The sequence below is a fragment of the Echinops telfairi genome, unplaced genomic scaffold (assembly GCF_000313985.2).
Source record: "Echinops telfairi isolate 266 unplaced genomic scaffold, ASM31398v2 ScPeMD7_70;HRSCAF=299, whole genome shotgun sequence".
Lineage (NCBI taxonomy): Eukaryota > Metazoa > Chordata > Mammalia > Afrosoricida > Tenrecidae > Echinops > Echinops telfairi.
In genome coordinates, this window is record NW_022103968.1 from 34,588,633 (window position 1) to 34,611,784 (window position 23,152).

Sequence of the window (23,152 nt, forward strand, 5' to 3'; positions counted from 1 at the left end):
ACCAGGAATGAAAGAGAACAGAGAAGTGGTCATCTCCATGGCTGGGTAGCAAACCCTGTGTCTCCTCTTAATTCCTCTTTCCACCTCTTCTCCCTTCCCTGACCAATCGGCTATGTGATGGCCACTGGTCCAGCCAGTGTGACTGGGTCCCGAGCTGCATGCATGTCTCCTGGTCCACATGAGCACGAGACCAGCTCAGAATAGAAGGGAGAGTCTCAGCAGTGCTGCCCCCCAAAGGCCAGGAAGGGGAGCTGTTACCTGAAACGTGAAGTATTCATCTTCTGGGGCATTCAGCATGTTACAAATCTGCAAAGCAAGAGCAGACACAGTCCTGAAACCCTTGTGGGGGAGCCAGTCAACCCACAAAATGGAATAAGAGGGAACTGGGGGAGGGGCTTTTCACATGGCTCTTGTTATTCACCTGGGACCTTGGGAGGTCAGGTTTGCCAACAACTCAGTGAAGTTAGCTTCTTTTCTGCAAACTGAGTCATGGAGTGCCACTTAGCCGAATCTTCCCTCTCCCCTAACCGATGAAGGGTTCCCTTTCAAATCAAAGCCATTCGCAGTTCAGGCGGAGGAGAGGGAGAGGCTGAGCTGAAAGGCAACTCACTCTGCAGCGGGAGGTGGTGATGCTCCCTTGTGTGTTTTTGTCAGATGGTGAAGTAGGTTACAAGGATGTGCTAGGCACCAGGGGAAGGGGAACGAGTCTCTTAACTACACTTATAGAATAAAATGCGGATGATTGTTTACATTCATAAAGGCAAACATCGTGCCAACATTGTATACCGTCAAAACTCACTACCATCAGGAAGTTTTAAATCCTTATGAACTATCTGAGCTTCTGGCCTTATCAGCAAATGGATCTTAATAAAACACTGAATCTTCTTCCGCAGACATTGGATGCTCTCAACTGCCATCAAGCGGATGTTGGTTCATAGTCACCCCGTAAGCCAGGGCAGAACTGCCCCTCTGGGTTTCTGAGACTGCTACTGGAGTACAAAGCCCAGTCTGTCCTTCTCCTTCCGAGGAACTAGTGGTTTTGAACTGCTGACCTTGCAATTAGCAGCCCAACGCTGAACCACTATGCCACGAGGGCTCCACCCACATTGTATAAGAAACATAAGTTCATAGCACTTTTCAGCAGGCAACGTCTTGGAAACATTGACAATTTTGTTTTTTAAAAACACCAGACGACCTATTTTTAAAAACGTTTTCCTATTTCCCTTAGGTGGGAGTCGTGGTGGAATAGAGCTTGCTGCTAACCAAAATGTCAGCAGTTCAAGCCCATGAGCTACTTTCTGGGAGAAAGATTTCCAGCTTTGGCTGGAACAACAACCCTATGGGGCAGTTCTAGTGCAGTGGGTTCTTGGGTGAGTCTTGTTAGTCATTGGCTCACATTGGTTCTTCTGTGCATAATGGAGATAAATGAGAACTGCCCAAACCAGAAGGAAAGAATAAAGAAATACAATCAATGGAGGCTGTGAAGTATATTTAAGGAGTTTGAATGAGAAGGGGAAGAAAGACATCAACGTAAAGAAATGCTGAGGCCACAGGACATTCTTGCAGCAAGGGATCTCGGTGCCAATAATCTCCATACAGAGTGGAGAAGCCCCACCAGAGAGAGAAATTGACCCGGGGGAAAAAAAGGCAGTATGGCTACCGCTGAGTGGATATGGCTGAGCCTGAGTAGGTAGCTCCAGGGGCCCTGGTTCTCTGGCCCAAGAGACTCTGGGGGAAGACCACAGTCCACTTGACTTCTTTCCTCCTCTGATTTCCCTTAGCCAGGCTCCCTCCAACCGACCCAAGAGTCAGTCTTTCACTCATTTTTCAATTAAGTACATTTTCTACTGCAGTCAATGGTCAAGTTCCTGCTTCTCCTACTGTGTTCTTTTTCAGTAACTTCCCCATGCTTCAGAGGCCTTGACTGAGGTGACTGGGCTTAGGATAGAATTAGATCCAGCCTGAAGTGCAATCATTGCCTTCAGGGGCAGCTGACATTGGTGCGGCTGCTGACTACGAAGTTGAGGGAAGGAATCTTTCTCGCGTGGACTGTTTGCATCTGGAGTTTGGAGGTCTTCGGGTCATCTACACTTGCCAAGTTTTGATTCGCCTTCCTCCTGAGACAAAGGACGTGACCACCTCATCCTTAAATGGCTCATTCTTGCTTTCACTATATACATATATATAAATTTCTTAATGAGCAAGATTTTCATGCAATATGATTTAAAATGTGAATGAGTTTGGTGACTTACGAATCCGTTTTCAGCAACATAGGTAGGCAACCCACTAACAAGAGTCCAGTGGTCTGCAGGAGGTGTCCTTTAGGAAGAGCAAAAGAATTGTTACACAGACAAATGCACACTGCGCACCAAGACAGAAATGGCAACCTATGCCACCCTTTCATTTCAATACTCACGGGATCACTTTGATCTCTTCTTTCCCATGTAAAATGTAATCAATGATTTTATAAAAGATAATTTCCTAGGAGGGGAAGGAGACATGATGAGTATAATGTGGTTTCCCTAGGGAACTGGTTCTCACTGAAGAATTTAGGCTTTAAAAACATCAAGAAGAGACCATACTGGTTGGAAAGAGGCAGGGACATCCCTGGCCCTGCAATCCCCCCTTCAGGTCTAGCCCTGAGCCCACCCCTGGGGTAGATAAATAAATAGCAGCCATGTAAGATCAAAGGGGCACCATTTACCGAAGGTCAAAGTTCAGAGAGTTGGGTAAGAAGGAGAAAGAGATTCAGGAAACAGGGAGAGAGCAAAATAAGTGGCCGCACCCGGAAGGGATTACAATGGCGGAGTCGATACAACACATGTGGGTATTGTTGAATGTAAAACTGACCATCTGGTCTGTAAACCTCATCTATTTCACAATGAAGTGTTAAATTTTAAAAAGACATCATTTCATAACTCTTTTAAGTAGGTTCATGTCTTCCAACCTTTTTTTTTTTTTACTTAGCATAACTTATCAAGCTTATCCTTAAACTGGAACTATTACTGATGGTTGACCTATAGACACGAGCCTGTTTAACTAAATTTAGTTTTCAAAGGTTGAATTCAACCAAACAACTTTTGGGGGCAAGGTTAGCTCCCAGGCACTCGATGTGTTTGGTTTTACTTTTAATGGATGCCTTTCCAGCAATATTTGAAGGCGATCACTTTCCTTGAGCAAATAGCGTAATTTCTCAACCTCGGTTAGTGCTCGTCCTTTCATCGATCTCACTGGGCAGATGAAGAATTTGAGGCCTGGACACAGTTCATCTCCTGACTGTCCCTTTCCGGTGTGCTATGTAAGGTAAATGGTGAGCCGAGGAAGCCAGGTCCCGAGGGTGGGGGTGAGGGTGGGGGAAATCTAGCCCAACCACTGCTTTTCAATTCTGTAGAAAGGTGAAAGCACCATTGTGTTCAAAAGCTGCACAGGAAACAGGGATTCTCCTCCAAGGAGAACCACTGATCTCCCAGCCTTAGCACTGGAGGAAAGGAATTGGACGGATGAAGGGGCGTCCTACCCACTTGGCTTGGGCCACAGCTGGGCCTTGAACCTCAAACTCCCTGCCTAGTGCTCTTCCATGTCCCCAGGGTTCCACAGAAAGTTCAATCTCCCTGCCTAGTGCTCTTTCATATCCCCAGGGTTCCACAGAAAGTTCTAGAACGACAACACAGGCTTCCTAAGCCAGCACTCCTTTCTGTCGGTATCACTGCCTCGTCCTTGGCAGCTGGATTCCACACAGTTATCATCAAGGTCCCTTACTCTGCCATCCGGTGTCTTTGGGCCTTTATAAGGTTCAGCTTCTCCAAGCTTGATTGGCCATTCATCATAGAATTCCTGGAGGAGATAATATTTAATATCTTATTTATTTAATTATGCCATTTCCAAAGTATATTTCAATATAATGTGTTAAGATTGCATGTTATTCATGCATCATATCTTACTTGATTCTATAAAACTAAAATGAAACAGAAAATTTTATGTTGTAGAAGGTAATTACATTCATGTTATATGAAATAATATTCTATTTATTTATATCGTCTCATGCTAAAGAAATAAAATTTAATTTTATCTCTTGTTTCCATTTTCCTACAATATCATTCATTATATTAGCAGTATATTCCCTAGAGGTTATATTTAACATTATATATATATATTTTTTTATTCCTATTCTATTCAAACTGTTCTATAACACTACGCTGTGTGAACCTTATAGGTTTTTCACATTTTATTGTCAAGTATATCATTTAGGCTTTTCAGAGCTGGAAAGGAACTGTAATTCCCGGAGATACTGCTTATTAACTTGTGACTATGAACAATAAATTTTTTTACCTTTAAAAGTAGCGATAAAAGTAGGATTTATAGGATAGAGTCATTATGAGGATGAAGTGAATAACACATTGGAAACACTTATCCTGATACATTAAAGGTAAAAGTCCTCAGTCTATAGCAGCTCTTTTATAAACAATTCAGCTACATTCAAGTAGGTTAAGAAGCAAAGCCAAGATCACACAGATTAGTCAATGCTGTTGGTTGTTTCATCCAACATACATTCTCTCCATCCTCCTTGCTAACAGAAACCTATGATGTGTCAGATCATTTACATAAATATTTCTAATGCTTATAACTAAAGAGAGAGAGTCTCCATTGACAAATGAGGAAACCAAGAATCAGAAAGGAAAAAAGACTTTGCTGTTACATATAACTCTCAAAATTCCAACTCATTACCATCCAGTTGATGCCAACTCATAGTGACCCTATAGGACAGGGTAGAACTGCCCCTGTGGGTTTCTGAGTCTGTAACTCTTTATGGGAGTAGAAAGCCTCATTTTTCTCCCTTGAAGAAGTTGGTGGTTTGGAACTGCTGACCTTGCAGTTAGCAGCCCAATGTGCAGTAACTACTATGCCACTAAGGCTCCTTTTAACATATAACTCTTGTCAGTGGCAAAGTCAAATTCTGTTCTTTTTTTTTTGGCTTCAAATTATATGTTTTTGTCTCAGTGCCATGCCTTCTCAGGACTGGTTCCTGTGACCTGGCATGAGCGATCATTTCCCTGGCTTATCCAGGTCATGTGACATGCATCAGTGAGTGTAGGGGAGTCAACGTCGGTGGAACAGAAAGGACCTTCTCTTTGGTCATGTCCAGCAGTCCAATGGAGTATCGTTCACAGTTGAGATAGGTCCTAACTGTGTAGAGGGCTTTGTGAAACTGCCGCTCAATGTCGGTGAGCTCTTCAAATACTTTACTGGCTGACCACATCAGGATCTGCGAGCAAGGATGAAAAAGAGAGCTGTTAGGAGGAAATGCACATCCAAGAGACAGTGCAGCCCACTGAAGCCGCACCGCATTTGCTAGACGAAAATCTGAGGTGTGTCAAATTCTTAAGACTGCTCGGAATGCAAATCCATTTTGGACATGTCTCTATCCAACAAAGGACTCAAATTCTCGAAGTGGAATGACTTGCCAGCCTGTTAGTGAAGTGGGAGGAGAAGCTGTGATTAGCTCCCATGTCCAAATATTTAGGCTTCAAAGGTGAAGTTCTAGGAAATAGATGCAGGAGGTGGCCCCTGGCCCACTGGCTTCGCCACTCTCAGGTAGAGAATGTCATGCCTCCTTCCATGCACTGCCATCTAGTCTATTCTAATTCATAGTGCCCCGAAGGACGAAGTGGAACTCACAGCCCCATAGAGTTTCCATGGCAGTAATCTCCATGAAAACGAATGGCCAAATCTTTCCCCTATGGAACTGCTGGTGGGTCTTTTAGGTGAGCATCTGAACACTCTGACTGTGGTGCCAACAGGGCTCCTGTCCTGGGCTAGTCAGATGTACATGTACTTGCAGAGTTAGAGTGGGGAGACCCTTTGAAAGTCCTCCATCCCGATTCCCCGCTTCACTGCACTGATGAAAACGGAGGTCCAGAGGAGGCCAGCCTTAGGTATGCTGGTTAGCAACCCTGCGTTCTTTCTCCCTCGGCCCTGTGGAGGCAACTGGCTTCAGAAGAGTGGCTTGCTCCTCAAATTAATAGCTAGCATGCTATGTGGACTAATTCATGACCGTTAGGTGAGACAGGTGCTACTGTTACTATCACTAGTTCATGGGTGAAGGGATCAACCAAGAACCCAGGCATACCCAAAGGAAGCTAAGCTAGTTACACGCACAAATAGAGTATCTGGCCACCAGTATCATTGCGGGACTTCCTTTCCCTGCCAGCACAGTAGTGCTCGCAATGAACTCCTGAGACCAGTCGTTTCACTGCACAGTGAGAGGTGGGGCATCAAGTGGACTTTCTTAGCCTGATGTCAGATCCTTTTGTGCAAGGAAAATTGGATGGTGGGAAAGGGGGAGACCAAGAGCAGACCCCCATGAAAGAAAGTTGGGGGATTTGCTTCCTGGACTCCAACCCGCATGAGCACAGAGGAGGGACTGCAGTGGTTGCCTCGGGCCCCATTTGGAAAGACACATGAGCAAGGCTTAGTGAACAGCACCTTGCTTTACCTGACTTCTTCGGGACTCCACACTATACAGGTAGTTGGTATGATGCAGCTTTAGGACGATGGAAACAAAATTGAGGTATTTGGAAAAGACCTATGGATGGAAGAGAAAAGCAAACTGTGATTGTGACCTCTTTCCTTCCGCGATATAAAGAAATACAATCCCGCCATCTCCCACTGGCGGCCCCAAGCCGGCATTACCACTTCATCCTGTTTGAGGAATTCAGATGTGTTTTCTTTGTTCAGTGCCATGACCACAGCAAGCACCTCCTTGCCCATCACGATCGGGGTTGCCAGCAGGTTCCTGGTGGTGTATCCAGTGCGCTTATCCATGTAGTCCGAAAAATGACTGTTCTGGAAGAAGCATCCACACATTTGCCAAAGCAGCACAGAACCAAAGACCGTGCTCTGGAATGCGCCACATGCAAGGGACAGACCAGCGGGCCCCCAGAAAGGAGTCCCACCCAACTCCTCCATCTCGTGACCTAAAAGGAGTCCTGGGAATGTAGGGAATTAAACGTCATTTTGGTAACAGAGAGGTTGGCGGTTCAAACTCACCAGCCACTCTACGAGAGAAACAGGAGGCTGTCTGCTCCCAAGTGACAGTCTAGAAGCCCTAAGGGGCAGTTTTATTCTGGATCACTTTGAATCACAATTGACGTGATCACACTGGGTTGGTTTGTTTTTTAAGGGAGCCAAATGCAGCCCCTCACCCAGACCTACACTCCTCCCAAATTCCCAGGGTGGAAACATAGCCCAGCTGCTAAGAGGCAGCGTTGCATAATGGCTAAGATCACCCTAGCTGTGTGAACCTCAGCGTATCACTTCACCTCTTTGGGTCCAGGCTTTCTATCTGGAAATGGGGGATTCGCATAATCTACTTAATGTGAACATGGGCCAAGAAGCTCCAAACCAAACTCGGTGCCGTCGAGTCAATGCTGACCCATCGAGAAACGCTGTGGGCTTCTGAGACGGTCACTGTTCACGGGGATAGAAAGCCCAGTTGTTCTCCGAGGACCTGCTGGTGGAACTGCGACCATGCGGCGGATTGCAGCCCAATGTCTAATGGCGACCCCACCAAGACCCCTCAACAGGGGTAGAGCACTTAGAAAAATGCCTGCCACACCATGGGGGTCCAATAAATACCGGGGAGAGAAACACAGGGGCATTTCGGCAGACCCCTGCCTTTCCTCCCCTCCTTGTAGATAATGGTTACAGTGTGTTTAACCAAACGTGTGTCTTTTTCACCGTTTTTAAGTGTGTAATTCATTGAGCAGTAGTTCTCACTGGGCCATCTGCTTCTAAAGTCTGGGATTTCAAATCCCTCCAGATCTCTGGAGAAGGTCAATCTGGCGCACTTCACCTTGAGGGCGGCCTCGGGTGTCAGAGGGACCCTTTCTCCCAAGGGCCAGCACAGTGCCCCAAAAGCCACATTTCTTTCCAGACGACCTTTTCTGTTACTCCCTCTCTCTGCTTCCTCAGTCTGGGACGGCTCTAGATTCCCTCCGGTTCTTTTTTCTTAATCCATCACTTGCCTGGACCACCTCACAGTCTGTTATCCTCTGGCCCACTCTGTCGGAATCACCTGCGCTTCCGCAGCCATCCTGGGCAAGAAGGGAGTCCTCAGACTCTCAGAAACACACCCTAGGGGACGAAGCCAGTGAGCACGGCTTTGGAAACACACATTGCTCTGTGCTTTCAAAAACTCGATGCCAACTTTATTCTAGATTCTAAATGCAAGAGAATCTCCTTAATTCTGAGGAGCTGTTTGGGGAAAGTGAACCATCGGTTTCAAATGTTAATGCTGGTTCGTTTCCTTGCATCTGAAAGTCCTGCAGCAGGCCTCTCTCTGCCAGAGCACGGGGGATAGTTGTCCACACACGTGGGGGGGAAATATTTAGAGCAGCAAGATGCCTGGCTGCCTCATCCCGTATTAGCTTTGTTAATCCTGATTAGACACCAATGACCCTTGAGATCAGGAGGCAGAAAGAGAGGAGGGAGGGAAGGGAGCTATCAGAACTAGTCAATGATTGAACCCTTAGACTGCTTGTTAAACCACGAACCAGAATCAGGAATTAAAAAGGAGTGGAATTTTTCCACGAGTGTTTTGAAGCCCCCTTATGTAGTTAACAGACAGCTTTCTCCATGGAAAAAGCAAAAATGAACCCAGATCTCTTTGTGTTTCCAGCTTTTAGCCCAAGTTTCCCTGACTTTAGTCATTAAACAAAGATGCATTCCTGAAACAGCATGCAAGGTGGATGAACCTGGAGGACACGGTGCTGAGCCAAAAAAGTCAATCGCCAAAGGACAGTGTCATTTTCAGGAAATAACATGAATAGTGGTATCTATACAGAGCCCAGTGGTCCACAGTGGTTGCTGGGGTATGCATAGGGTGGGGAGTAGAAGGGGCTTTATTCTCCAGAGAGCAGTCACTGTTGATGGGAGAGGTAGCACTAAAGTTGGGGGAAGTATGTGCCACTTGACTAACGTGAATGATGCCACTGAATGTACACAAGACAAAGGATGTATTGGTAAAAAGTTATATTTATATATCATTTTGAAACAACCAAGAGAAATGTAGATAGATGATAGACAGATAGATAGATAGATAGATAGATAGATAGATAGATAGATAGATAGATAGATAGATGTATGAATAAGAGAAAAAATAGGGATTACAGATGCTCTCAAAGGATTAGCTTTCTTGGTTTGAGAATTCAGGGTCAGAGTCTCATGGGACAATTCAGTCAGTTTCCATGATATAGGTCACAAAGTTTATGTTCTACATCTTAGTTTGCTAAGAGGTGCCTGGGGTTTTAAAAGCTTGCAAGTAACCATCTAAGATACAACCACTGGTTTCTATTTGTCCACAGCAAAAGGGACAAATGGGAAACCCAAGAATCCATGACTGTGGGACCAAGTGCCTGCATGAACTGGGGCCTCCTCGATCTTGAGTCCAGAACAAGCGCTTCAGCTGGTTAGTGCCCAGCTGCCCCTCCTAAACATTCTGATCAGAGACAAAATCGATGGATGCTGTAGAAGGGAGAGAAAGGCAGACCAGAACTTCAAGTTCTCAAAGCATTGCCTCATGCTGGACTTACTGAGACTGGAGGGACCCTGAGTCTACTGCTCTGGGATACGCTAAACCTTGAACCAAACTAGCTCCCAGAGGAACCCTTTGACCAAATAACATGTTAGCTCAAAAAGTAAAGATTGACACCCTTGAGAACTATGCTCTTTTATAAAAGTATCAGTCTGAGTCCAAGTGTATAAGAAACTTCAAAGGCAGCCAGATGAGCTGATGGGAATGTGCCAACTAGAACAGAGATAAGGAAAGTGTCCACACAGGAATGTAGCCAAGTTCATGGGACATAAAGTGATAGGAGTTGTTAAATGGGAACCGGATTTGCTGTATCACCAGCGATACAATAAAATACACTTTTAAAAGCCTTTTAAAAGTTTTCTTTTAACCTGTTCTAAGAACAATCAGTAATCATTAAGCCATTTTTGGGTACTCATAACCAATCTCCAAGCCTCCTTCAGCAGGACAATAATAACATTATTATCATTTAAAAAAACCAAACACACCAACTCACTGCCATCGAGCCAATTCTGACTCATGGTGACCCTACAGAACAGGGTAGAACTGCCCCTGGGTTTCTAAGACAGTAACTCTTTACAGGAGTAGAAAGTCTCATCTTTCTCCTGCAGAATAGCAAGTAGTTTCAAACTACTGGCCTTGTAGCTGGCAAGCCAATGTGCAGTCACCGCGTGATTATAGCGATCATGTATAGTGCACCTACTCCAAGCCAGGCCCTCGTTCTTTAAATCTGTGCAAATGGTTCTTTCCATTTCTCAGGTGCAGAATTTCAATCCAGCACACCGCTACTGGCCCCCACACTTGGCTCTGCACCATGGACTGTCTGCTGCTTAAGTTTGCTCTGCATCCTGTGGCTTCCCTGTTTCCACCTCCATGGACCTCAGGGTCAGGGGTATCAGTCCTAGCCATGATAACTCTTTCCCCTGTCCTGTGCCCCGGCTGCTAGCCATAGGGAAGCCGTGCATTGTCCATGGTGTAGGGGGAAGAGGGAAGACTGGGGTTAGGGCTCCAGCCCTGCCACTTCCTGCTTGAACTGGCCTTGGGCTCCAAAAGCTCAAACCAAACTCACTGCCCTCCAGTGGATTCCCACTGATAGGGACTCGATAGGAAAAGATAGGGCCACCCTATGAGTTTCTGGGACTGCAACTCTTTATAGGAGTGGAAAGCCTGGTCTGAGACTGTAACTCGTTACAGTAGAAAACCTTTCTCCGGCAGAGTGGCTGGTAGTTTCAAACTGCTGACCTTGTGGTTAGCAGCCCAACACATAACCACTATGCCACAGAGCTACCATCATTTAGACTCACGGAGGTGGAGACCATCAGCTCACGGGTCATATAAGGCCTGAGAAATCATCAATACCAGCTAACACCACAAGCCTTGCCCCAAACAAGCAGTTCCAGCCATCATATTAGGGTGGGTTCATTAAATGTTTGACTAGTCTGGCCTGCCAATAATGTTATAAATATCCAAATGGCCCTTGGCAGGAAAAAGTTTCCCTGCCCTTAATTTTGAGGATGGAAAAAAGAAGTGGTCCCAAGACTTTCTCCCCTGCATTGTCTGAATTGAATAAGGTTGCAAAATCAGTTACCAACAAGTCAATTCTGACTCATGGCGACCCCACGTGTGTTAAGGATGAACTGCACACTGATTTGGGGTGAGGGGTGGGGAGCAGAGTAGATCACCAGGCCTTTCTTCTGAGGTTCTTCTGGGTGGACCTTCTGATCAGTAGCTGAAACACACTCATTCACCGCCATGGAGTCCAGGTGGAGTCACAGCAACCCTCTAGGAAAGCGGTTCTCAACCTGGGGGGTCGCGACCCCTACACTCCCAGGTCTTACATCAGCCATGTGCATCCCTCAGGACCTCCAAGAATGAGAAAGTGCTTTATAAATTGTGAAGTACAATGTAAAGCGAGGGGGACGGGTATCAGAAATTTCATTTAAACACGGATTTCTCACTGGTGGTCCACCTTAGCAGCTATGGTCAAATCTTCAAGGAATGGAGAAATCCGTGTTTAAATGAAATTTCTGATACCCGCCCCCCCTCACTTTACATTGTACTTCACAATTTAGGACCACCAGTGCAAGGAAATGGGAGGTGAGAGGTGGGACAGAGAGAGGGAGTGGGGAGCGAGTCAGGAGGTGGAGAGTCTAATCCAGAACTTCTCATGCGATGACCAACATCAAGGGCTCTGGGGAAGAAACCCCATGTGCTCAGTGCCGGGTCTGCCAAAGGGACGAGTTGGGCAAAACACGTCTAAGCCCCTTCCCTCTCTAGCATTCCACAGCATATTTGAAATTCACTGCCTCCTGCTGCCTTGCTCACCCGCGAGACTAGTGGTTTCCAGCATTATTGAGAATCGCCTGGGGAGCTTTTAAAAGCGGATGCCTAGGTCCCAACCTCTGTAACTGGTCCATTGAGAAAGTCAGTGTGTTAGTCTGGGGACTGTAGAGAAACAAATCCACAGAAACTCATGTATAAGAGAGAGTTGTATATAAAGGTTAAGTGCGCATCAAGAAAACATCCCAACCCAGTGCTGCCCAAGCCCACAAGTCCAACATTAGCCCATATGTCCGACACCAATCCACAACGTCCTCCTCCATCTCACAAAACACACACTATGACGCCGACTGCAGGAGGAAAGCCAAGTCAGTGAACATGTAAGCATCTCAACGCTGGCAGGGGTCTCCACACGGCTGCTCCAGCACCCAGGGCTGCATTGGGGTAGGTCCATGTGGCTTCTCCTTGGGGATGTCTTGCAGGAAGTGAGCCTTGCCAGCTAAAGCAGGGAAGTGGCTAAGGCAGCTGCACCCTGGTCCGACCATCAGAAAGCAAGAGACCCAAGAACTCGAAAGGTGAGGCTCACCGAACCATTTATCCCTCTGCCCTTCAATTAATCCCACATGTGTGTATCAGCCAGGTTGGTACAATAAACTAACTAACTCAGTCAGATATCAGTATTTTTTTTAACTCTCCCATTTGATTTTAATGGGTAGTCAGGATTGAAAACCGCCACTCGAAGCATCCCTGAGCAGTGCAAACGGCTAATATACTCACTGCGAAGGAGCTAGAGGGTTGGCGATTTGAGCCCAGCCAGGGATACCTTGTAAGGAAAGTCTGACCATCTGCTTCCCCCAAACCAACCACTGCAAAACACGGGGAACACAGCTCTGCTCTGACACGTATGGGGTCACCACTGGGCACGGTTACCATGAGTCAGAGATGATTCAAGGACAATGGGTCTAATTGGTAGAAACGGAGAACAAGTGAGGTCCTTGGTCTCCCTCAGAGCCCAGGAGGGAAACTGTCTTCACCAACACACGTTGACACCCTGGGCCATGCCTAGAAGAGCCGAGTCCTCAGGGATCGGGAGACATGTGACATTTCCACAGAAAGCCTGGTTAATCTTGAGATGCTTATCTGATGCTGACCAAGGCCCCCAGGTCTTTGCAGCAGCCTCATTCCATTAGCACTTAATGTCCAAGATAAATCAGAAATCCAAAGCTACCGCCATGGAGTTGAGTCCGACTCATCGAGACTCTCCGTAGGGTTTCAAGTCTATAGATCCAAATCTTTAAGGGAGCGGGAACCTCCTCTTTCTCCCCTGGAGCAGCTGCTACACTTGAATCTCGGCCCTTGTGGTTAGCAGTCCAGCATTCACCTGACAGCCACCAGGGCTCTTCCATATCCACGTACACCCTGTGAAAGAGGCTACGACATGCTTTGGATGTATGTGAACATGTTTAAATCACAAGCAATAGCACCCACTGCTTTTCCCTCTTCCCATTTGTTTAGATTCTAAACAAAAAAATGTTCTAAACTTTAGAACTTTTTGTTTTACTTCCAATTAATACTTCTCCTGGGCCTCTTGCTGCGGCTGCAGCAACTAGTATTACCTACTACTGCTTGTGCTGTTTTCGCTGCATTTGGACCCCCTGATGCCCTTCATGGGAATCTTTTTCCATAGAAAATTAAGCAGAGACACAATGCCACAACACCCCAGAGATGCAAGCTATACATGACTGGGTGCTGCCACCTAAGAATTGAAGCATTTGCCTCTCTAGGGTAAATTTCATTTGTTAAGCAGATAAAGCTCGCATTAAAAGAATGATAGAAAGTACGCTATAGCACACATATAAATCGGTAGCATAGGTGTGCATTATGACTATCAAGACATAGACATACACCTGGCAGCTCCGTCTCATTGTATAGGGATGTGATACATGTGTGTTGCCTGGGAGAAGCTGTTATGTTCACTGTGTCGGCTTATGTCCCTGTCTCCCTCTCTCGTACTGGGATTTCTGAACTTGATTCTCCACTTATGTGACCATGGGCATACATGTAGTCAGATGTTACTGGGTTACGTGGCACATGTCCATATACTTTTTAGTTTTCACAACAAAACTGGGCTTTTTAATAAAAAAAAAAATACAACAGAAAGAAGTTCATTTACCCATATCTTCTTTAAAAAAATCAGAAACAAGAATCCATCCTGGACATCCTTTTCTGAAGTGTGATGTCCTAGTAATTTTGGAGAAACTGAAGCACGTTCGCCAGAGAAGATGGCAGTCGGTATCTGTGAACCTAGTTTGCTAACGGGTCCCGGGAATGTTGCCCTAAGGAGAGCGGTCAGTCAGCCTCAGAGGCAAGCTGAAACAAGCTTAAAGTCGCTTTGCAGAGGCTCGTAAAGGACGCGTGTGTCCAGCAGCAAGCCTTGCACCTAAGGGTGTCCTGTGGCTGTTTGTCCATCTCGGCGTATGGAGTGCTGCTAAGGTCTGATGACATCTGCCTGTTCTGGTCCTCGACAGCCCGCCTCCTCTAATCAGCTTCAGCAGGCATGTGAGGATGATCCCCTAGGCGCTCCTGTTGCCATGGTGTGAGTACAAGGTCCCTGCCCCTTCCCCACCCCATGTAACTCCATCCCATCCTGGTCCACTTCTCTTCTCTTCATTACTCAACAAAAAAAACAACAAACCCGTTGCTGTTCTGCAGGCTCTGACGGCAGCCTCCTTCCTGTCTGTCAGAACAGAACTGTGCTCCATCAGGTTTTCAATGGCTGGTTTCTCAGGCCTTTCCTCTAAGCTGCCTCTGGGCGGATTCAAATGGCCAGCCTTTAGGCTAGCAGTCAGGCACTTCAAGTGTTTGCACCACCCAGGGACTGCTTGTCTTTAGATGAAATCATGGTGTGTAGAACAATCAGGGCTGGTAAGGGATGTTCAGCTTGGGACTTGTGGTTCTTGATGAGTGGATGAGTTGTGGGTAATTTACATTTTTTTCTTTTTGCTTATTTGTATTTTGTAATTTCTCCCCCAAAGCAAACATATATTGCAGTGGCAAGAAGAAAAAACGTATATAAACTTTTGATTTTTAAGGGACCACGAACATGCCTTATACTTGTGAACTATGAGGGGGGACCCCCAAAAACCGGAATTTATTTTTCAAAGCTATGGATTTAATTTTTTTTTTTTTACAAAACAACCTTATCACCTTCAAAATACTCTCCATTACACTTAATACATTTGTCAAAATCTGCAATTCCATTCTTGGAAACATTTTTTTCAAACTCATCTATTTGGATAGCTGACAGCACCTTCCGCACTTTTTGGGTCACTTCCTCCATGTCATCAAATTGCTGTCCTTTCATTTCCCTCTTCATTCGCGGAAATAAAAGAAGTTGCATGGAGTGAGGTCAGGTGAGTAAGGTGCACGGGGCAAGAGGCATGCTGTTTCCTCCCCCCAAAAAATGCACACTTGAGATGTCTGCGTGAGTGGGTGCTTTGTTGTGGTGACAAAACCAATCCCCCATCTGCCACAAATCAGGCCTTTTTTGTCACACACTGTTACACAATCTTTTCAGAACCTCTAAATAGAAAGCTTGATTAACAGTTTGACCTAGTCGAACTCCAAATATACTATTCCCTGTTCATTAAAAAAAATATTGTCTTATCTTTTATTTCACTTGAGTTTTTGTGGGGCAAGGTGACGATGGCATCTTCTACTGGCTTGATAGATGTTTGGTTTCAGGGTCATAATAGCACCATGGCTCATCACCTGTAATGGTCGTGGGGGAAAAAAAATGTCTGGGTCGCTTCGGAGGTGTTCTTTCAAAGCATGGCATGTTTCCAGTTGGTGCTGGGTTTCCTGGTCAGTCGGAACCCGAGGCACAAATTCCACAGCAACCATTCTCACTTCCAAATCTTCTCTTAAAATTCACTGATAGTCCAGATAACATCCCCATTTCTTCAATGGTCTGTCATTGGTCTTTGAGCACAAGCGCACAAATTTTGTTGGCATTTTCATTCATCCGGGAAGTTGATGGACATCCAGAATGAAGTTTGTCATCAATGGACATTTTGCCTTTTTTGAAACAAGAAAACCAATCTTAAACTCGCGTTTTTCCCATAGTGTTGTCCTGGTAAGCTGTGTTCAACATCACAATCATTTCTGCAGCATTTTTCCTGAGCAGGAAACAAAATTTCACAACCGTAGCTATTCTCTTAAATTGGCCATCAGAAAAAACAAAGTTCGAGCAAAACCGCTTTTACAAAAAAAATTCACTGTGACTAGAGAGAACCTTACTAGGGGACACCACTGGGTGCACTAACTCAGAGCAGAGTTCCTGGATGCTCACTATGAAAGCTCCACCCAGCAGAGCTTTTAAAAAAAAATTTGGAGGGGTTAACCCCTCTTATGTAGTTGGCCTTCTTTCTTTTGTTGAGGGGATGGGGACAAGATTGTGTGTCACAAAAGAAGTGAAGTCAGTTTCAATTTTACTTTTTCTCCTTTTATAACCACGCGGACCTGTATTTAGGTCTGACGGGCAAGAAATCTGGAGGGGTAAAACTTAAAAGGCTGCGACCCTTCTCGCTCTCTTTTTAATTTTATCCCCCCCCCTACTGCCCTTTTATTTGTGGGATATAACGCATGCAAAGAAAAAGCACACTGTGCGCAGGCGTACAGCCAGTCTCATGCGAACAGTGGCATGTCCGTGATTCTTCCTTCCTCATCTTTCCCCACACGACCTCCCTCCTGACTGCTGCCCTTGCCGCTACCTCACCCCACCACACCCCACACACCCCCTGGCCTTGTCATGGTCTCCAACGTCTTTTCCTTTGGTATGAAAACCTTTTGTTCCTTTTATAATGGTGGCATCATGAAACATTTATCACGGTCTTCCTTCCTGATGGCTGAGTGATTGGGCGAGGAAGGTGGTGAACGGCACTCAATCATCATCCACATTCACACTGTGAGTGAATTTTACGTGGTTCAAATGTGGGCAGCTGACCTTCCCAATGGTATCCTTTTCCCTTTGGCACCTTGGATCTAGAGACGAATCAAAATGTATGAGCCAGCCTCTTCCGATCAACTGTGACTTCAGAGGGTTGGGGGTGAGAATCTTAGGGAGCAGTTCATAAATCTAGGAGCTCTCCAGTGGGGGCAGGGGGGTTGCCTTGTTAGTGTCCTTCAGGAAAGAAGCCCCTCCGAGCTGCTGGACTAGGGGGTGGAAATGGAATAAACCCGAAAACCGCACTGGCTCCTTGTGATCCCACAGGGCAGAGTCGAACTGCTCCTGAGGGTTTCCCAAACAGAATCTTTTCACGAGTAGACAACCTCATCGTTTTAACCTGCAGAACAGCGGATGTGTTTGAACCTCTGACCTTGCAGTTAGCAGCCCAATGCGTAATCCACTGAACCAACTGGGCTCCTTGTGGCATACACTAGGTTCCATAAAATGGGAAAGATTACATGGAACATACTTAACACCCCCACCCCGTGCAAAAAAAGAAAGTTCGTATTTTTAATCTGAAATTCACCTTTAACTAGGCATCCTGCATTTTTATTTACTCAATCTGACCCTCCTGCGACTGGATGCTCTTCTTCTTCACGACCGCCACACCCCAGGTTATGGCCAAACCAGTGCCACAAGAGGGACCCTGGACCATCACTCTCTTTCCCTGGACCACACATGACCTCCACTCCGCCCTGCTGTCCTAAGGACACCTACCTTTTTCACATCTGGGACATTGAGGGCTTTCTTCGTGTGAGCAACCCAGCCCACAATCCCAATGTCCAATGGAAATACCACTTCTTTTCCGGGGCCCACCAGGCTGTCCTCAAACTTGGAGGCTGGGGTGACGTTCAGCAGCCTGGAGGCCACCTCAGGTGTGCCGTTGCGGGCCCGGCACAGGAACATGCTGCAGCGGTCAGCCCCCAGCAGCTGGGCCAGCCTCTGCAGGGCCCTGTGCACCACCGACTCCATGCTGCTGGCCTCCTCCTGCATCAAAAGGAGCAGCTCCCAGCACACAGCCGACTCCTCCACCTGGCTGAGTTCTGAGAAGGAGGCACTGGTCGTGATGGCCAACGGGCTGTTCTGGAAGATTCCTCCCAGCACCTCCACCCGCAGCTTCTTATTGAAGTATTCCTTGGCAAAGCAAGGGTTTTCCTCAAGGTATTTCTCTACAGCATCTTGGCTTATCTCACTCATGGTGCAGCTTGCTTTTCTGGGGTTGGTCAGTCCTCAGAGTGCTGCTACCTGAAGTAGAATGCCAAGAAGGAAATATATCCTGGTCAAAAATCGTAAGCAGCACCTCATAGAAACCACAGAGGTCAGGCAGAATGGCCACCCAGGAGCTCTGAAGCCGCCTGAAAGGCTGGAGATAAGACAGAAGGGCCTGGCTTAGGGTGGGACTCAGGAAGCAGAGGATAAAAGAGTTGCTTGGGGCACTAAATCCTTAAGTAGTATTAGCTCATAAGTCCCCAGAGAATCCTCAGAGCATCTGAGATCAGCCAGACAAGTGGCAAATTGCGGTGTCTATTGGGAAAATAAAGGGACATTACTCCTGTCCACAGCAACAAGGAATCATTGGCAGACCCTGTCATTCTATTACAGTAGCAGCAGGTGACAACTGGATCTGTCCTCCCTACCTACAGGCAAGGCAGTCTATTTAGAACTCAGAAGTGGTTTCCGAAGAACAAACCTTGACCTTGCCATTAGAGTGGTGAACATGACAAGATACATGCCGGGATTCAGGCCTAATCAAGCCACAATCGAAGCAATAATCCCTGTCAAGATTAGGAGAAAGGGATGAAACTAGAACCCCCTTCCAGGGGGACAAATAAAGGAAAAGTGGGTGAGGTGTGACGGAGGATGATGTAAAATATGGAAAAAATAATCTATAGCTTATCAAGGGTTTCTGAGGGAGGGTAGGCGGAGGAGGGAGGGGGAAGAAATGGGGAGCTGATATCAGGGGCTCAAGTGGGAAGAGAATGCTTTGAAAATGATGATGGCGGCCTAGGTGCAAATGTGCTTGACACACTGGATGAATGTATGGATTGTGTAAGAGCCCCCAATAAAAGTGTTTTTTTTAAAAAAAAAGATTAGGAGAAAGACAAGCCTTTCTACTCTCATAAAGAGCTACAGTCTCGGAAACTCGGGGAAGCAGGTCTACCCTGTCCTATAGGCTTGCGGTGAGTCAGCATCCTCTCCAGTTTTCCTTGTCAAGATACGTGATCGCCAAAAGGCAACCCATACAGCTGCTAACTGGGCTTTCCTGTTCAGCACCTCCGTTTGAACGCGATGCATTTTTGCTCCAAGCTATGGCCTGTTTGGCTCTCCTGGGTAAGGGCGGGTTTTTCTGTTGCTAAGATCTTCACTGCCTCGGGGGCTCCGGCTGCGGGAGGAGCACTTAGCACTACTCTGTTTTGTTTAATGTTCAGTTTATCAAGATTTTGCACTTATTAAGCACGTTTCCCCAAATATTTAAACACTATTATGCAACTAATAAATCAAACTCCACATTTCATGAACCAATGTTTTGAATAGATAAATGCTGGTTGCCTTCATCAAGGTCGTTGCAGCATTTGGGTAAAGTGACAAGCCCACTGTGATGAATTCTCTTCACTCACAACCACACACAAAGCGTGACAGTGACTCTAGACATTCACACTTGAACCGCGTTCAAAATGCCAACTGGGTGGATTCCATTTCATTCTCAAATGTAATGCTTTACCTCACTAGCGAGAGTGGCAATACTCTTGTTAGGGGCTGAAGGAAAAGAGAACAATCGGACAGTAAAAACGAACCTGGGAACATGGTTTTCTCGGTGGCAGGGAATCACAGGGGCTGTTGGTTGAGCTGTGTCCCTTCTTACTGCCCAGGTTGACTTGGTATCTCAAAGGCCTGTTGCAGGCACACTCTTTCTGGTCCTTTCCTGTGACACACTCCAGGAAGATCTCAGAAGGGTTTATTTGGGTTACTCCCAACACCTTCTTAGCATCTCATTATAATTAGAGGAAAGTACAGGGTCACCTCCCAGGTGAGAAAAGTAGAGTTGGCCAAGTCACCTCTCTCGCTGAACCACTTTGCTTGTGCATCATAATCTTGTAACAGTTTGGGGTCTTCTTTCTATCTGATTATTTTGTGTGACACCAGGGCCGTACTTCCAAAAGTATATGTAATACTTATCATTTCTTGATTCCATCCTTCCAACAGAGAGTAAAATGCCCATCTGTAATACATGGATGGAAAGAAAGAACAAACAGCATATCGCAAGCTGAAAAACACTGAAGGAAAAATTCAAGCCTTGAATTGCAATATTGAAGGATTCTGTGGGAAAAAGAAGGAGTCTTGGTAGCTAATGAGTTATGTGTTGGGCTGCTAACAGTAAGGTCAGCAGTGAGAACCTACCAGACTCTTCGAGGGAGAAAGATGAGGCTTTCTGCCCCCCAAAAGATTTACAATCTCAGAAACCCAAAGAGGCAGTTCTACTCTGTGAGAGGCTCAGTATGAGTCAGAATTGACTCAATGGCAGTTATTATGGATAAAATACTGAAGAATGCAAGCAAGAATCATCAAATGAAGATGGAAGGGGGATAAAAGAGAGAGTGAGAGAAGATGGAAGGAATGTACAGTCATTGTACCAAAAAGAATTGGTCAACATTCAACAGTTCAAGAAATAGCATAAGATCAAGAAATAGCATTGAAGGAAGACAACCAAGCTGCTGTGAAGACATTGGTGAAAAACAAAGTTCTAGGAATTGATTGAATATCAATTGAGATGTTTAAACAAGATAATAATTCACTAGAATCATTCGTGAGTCTATGCCAGAAAAATTCAAAAGAACTGGCTGGAAGGAATCTATATTCCACATTCTGTTGGAATGTGGAAATTATCAAATTATATCATTAATATGTCACTTACTGCCATTGTCGTCTGCCATTGAATGTTATGGTCTGCCAGATGAACTAATACATCTGTCTGGAAGTCGTGCACTAGAATGTTCCTTAAAAGCAAGGATGTTGAGACTTTGTCTCATGGACTTTAAGCATATTATCAGAAGAGCCCGGTCCTTTGAAAAGGCCACCATGCTTGGTAGAGATTTGGTGAAAAAGAGGAATACCCTTGTGTTAGTCTGGGCAGACTAGAGAAACAAATTCATAGGCACTTATATATGTATAAGAAAGAGCGTTATATACAAGAACAACTGAATATTGAGAAAACATCCAAGCCCAGTCGAGATCAAATTCATAAGTCCAATATTAGTCCATATGTCTGATACCATCTATAAAGTCCTCTTCAGACTCATGAAACACATCCAATGATGCAGAATGCAGGACAGTCACAGGCCAGTGGGCAGAAAGTCTGTGGATCCAGTGGCAGTGGGTGCATCTCAGCACTGGCAGGGGTCTCTACATGGCCCCTCCAGCTCCAGGGCTCTAGCATAGCTCCATGTGTCTTCTCCACAGGAATATCTGGCAGGGAGTAAGCATGTGTCCTGCCTCCAACGAGCTATTTATCTCCTTAGGGCCTCCAACTGAGGTCATCAAGCTGCGACCCGATTGACAGGCTAAGCTCCACCCCTTCCCTCCTAAGTCTCAAATTGACAACAGATTATGTAACTACCACAACCCTCAGTGAGATGGATTGACACAGTGACCAGCTACAAACATAACAATGATTGCGAGGATGGCACCGGACTGGGCAGTGCTTCCTTCTGTTGTACATAAAGCCACATGCTCAGTCAGAAGTGACTCCACAGCACCTAACAGCAGCAGTAACATATTTTACAGAGCTACAAATAGTAGAAAAATAACAATATCTATAAGTAAATAAAATAGGTTCCTATTTTCCTACGTATAATAATGAAAATCAATTTTTAAAAAGCAGTCCATTATAATCAGTATCCTTTTGGGTTTTTGTTTGTTTGTTTGTTTTTAATCATTTTATTAGGGGCTCATACAACTCTTATCACAATCCATACACACATCAATTGTGTAAAGCGCATTTGTATATTCATTGCCCTCAGCATTCTCAAAACATTTCCTCTCCACTTAAACCCCCGGCATTAGGTCCTCATTTCCCCCCTCACTCCCTGCTCTCCCCTCCCTCATGAGCCCTTGATAATTTATAAATTGTTATTTTGTCATATCTTGCCCTGTCCGACGTCTCCCTTCACCCACTTTTCGGTTGTCTGTCCCCCAGGGAGGAGGTCACATATAGTTCCTTGTAATCGGTTCCCTCTTTCCTACCCACTCTCCCTCTACCCTCCCTGTATCGCCACTCACACCACTGGTCCTGTAGGGATCATCCGCCCTGGATTCCCTGGATTTCCAGTTCCTATCTGTACCAGTGTACATCCTCTGGTCTAGCTAGATTTGCAAGGTAGAATTTGTGTCATGATAGTGGGAGCGGGGAGGAAACATTTAGGAACTAGAGGAAAGTTGTATTTCTCATCATTGTTACATCGCACCCTGACTGGCTCATCTCCTCCCCGAGACCCCTCTGCAAGGGGATCTCCAGTCGCCTACTAATGGGCTTTGGGTCTCCACTCCGCACTCCCCCCATCATTCACTATGGTAAGATTTTTTGTTCTGATGATGCCTTATACCTGATCCCTTCGACACCTCGTGGTTGCATAGGCTGGTGTGCTTCTTCCATGTGGGCTCCTTTTGTTTTTATAGTTACTGGTACATGTATCTGCTCATTTTTTCCCTAAAAGATGTATATTGGTTGTCTAGTACAGGGAAAGCGCCATATCAGCTACTGTGGGAGAGATTAGCCTCTCTCTGCTGGTCCTCTCCATCCGCTTACATGGTAGCATGATACTTCTCTGCCTCCCTACCTCCATGGGTCAACCATGGGACAAGTTCTGACCAATGGATTGTAGACAACATGAAATTGATGACTTTGTAGCCGTTGGTAGACTTCATTGAAAAGATTAGTTTGCCTCTTCCACCTGAAAACACGGACTAACCTTTCCATGTTTCTACCGTTCTGTAAGCGCATACTGGAGAGAAGTGACGTTGTTTCCTCGCCTTCTCTGTCAGCATGTGGGTGTTCATGTCCATTCATACACAATGCAGCTGGCTAGAAATACTTCATGTTTATAAAGAGAAAGGCATGGTTCCTTGTATTTGCTCTTTCAATCATGGCAAAACATGTTACAGTGTTTTCAAGGGGTGATCAACTTGTTTGCTTTGCTATTAGCTAAAGTTAACACAACCTTCTGTTCCATGTAATCTCCAAATCTCAGTAGTGTAAGCCAATGACAGTTTGCTTCTCA

General features: G+C 45.7%; 1 protein-coding gene across 2 annotated transcripts in view; it reads right to left on the reverse strand.

Moving 5' to 3' along the window:
* PDE6C (phosphodiesterase 6C) overlaps positions 1–18,074 on the reverse strand; it is a 52,383-nt gene extending 34,309 nt beyond the window's left edge. For both annotated transcript variants that reach the window (XM_004701064.1, XM_013004256.1), the window contains exons 1-8: positions 17,595–18,074; positions 6,691–6,843; positions 6,494–6,583; positions 5,123–5,263; positions 3,760–3,834; positions 2,417–2,481; positions 2,253–2,319; positions 259–306 (exon numbers count right to left, since the gene is read on the reverse strand). In XM_004701064.1, coding sequence (XP_004701121.1) covers positions 259–306; positions 2,253–2,319; positions 2,417–2,481; positions 3,760–3,834; positions 5,123–5,263; positions 6,494–6,583; positions 6,691–6,843; positions 17,595–18,074 — 1,119 coding nt within the window. The remainder of the gene's footprint in view (positions 1–258; positions 307–2,252; positions 2,320–2,416; positions 2,482–3,759; positions 3,835–5,122; positions 5,264–6,493; positions 6,584–6,690; positions 6,844–17,594) is intronic.
* Positions 18,075–23,152: the final 5,078 nt, after the last annotated feature.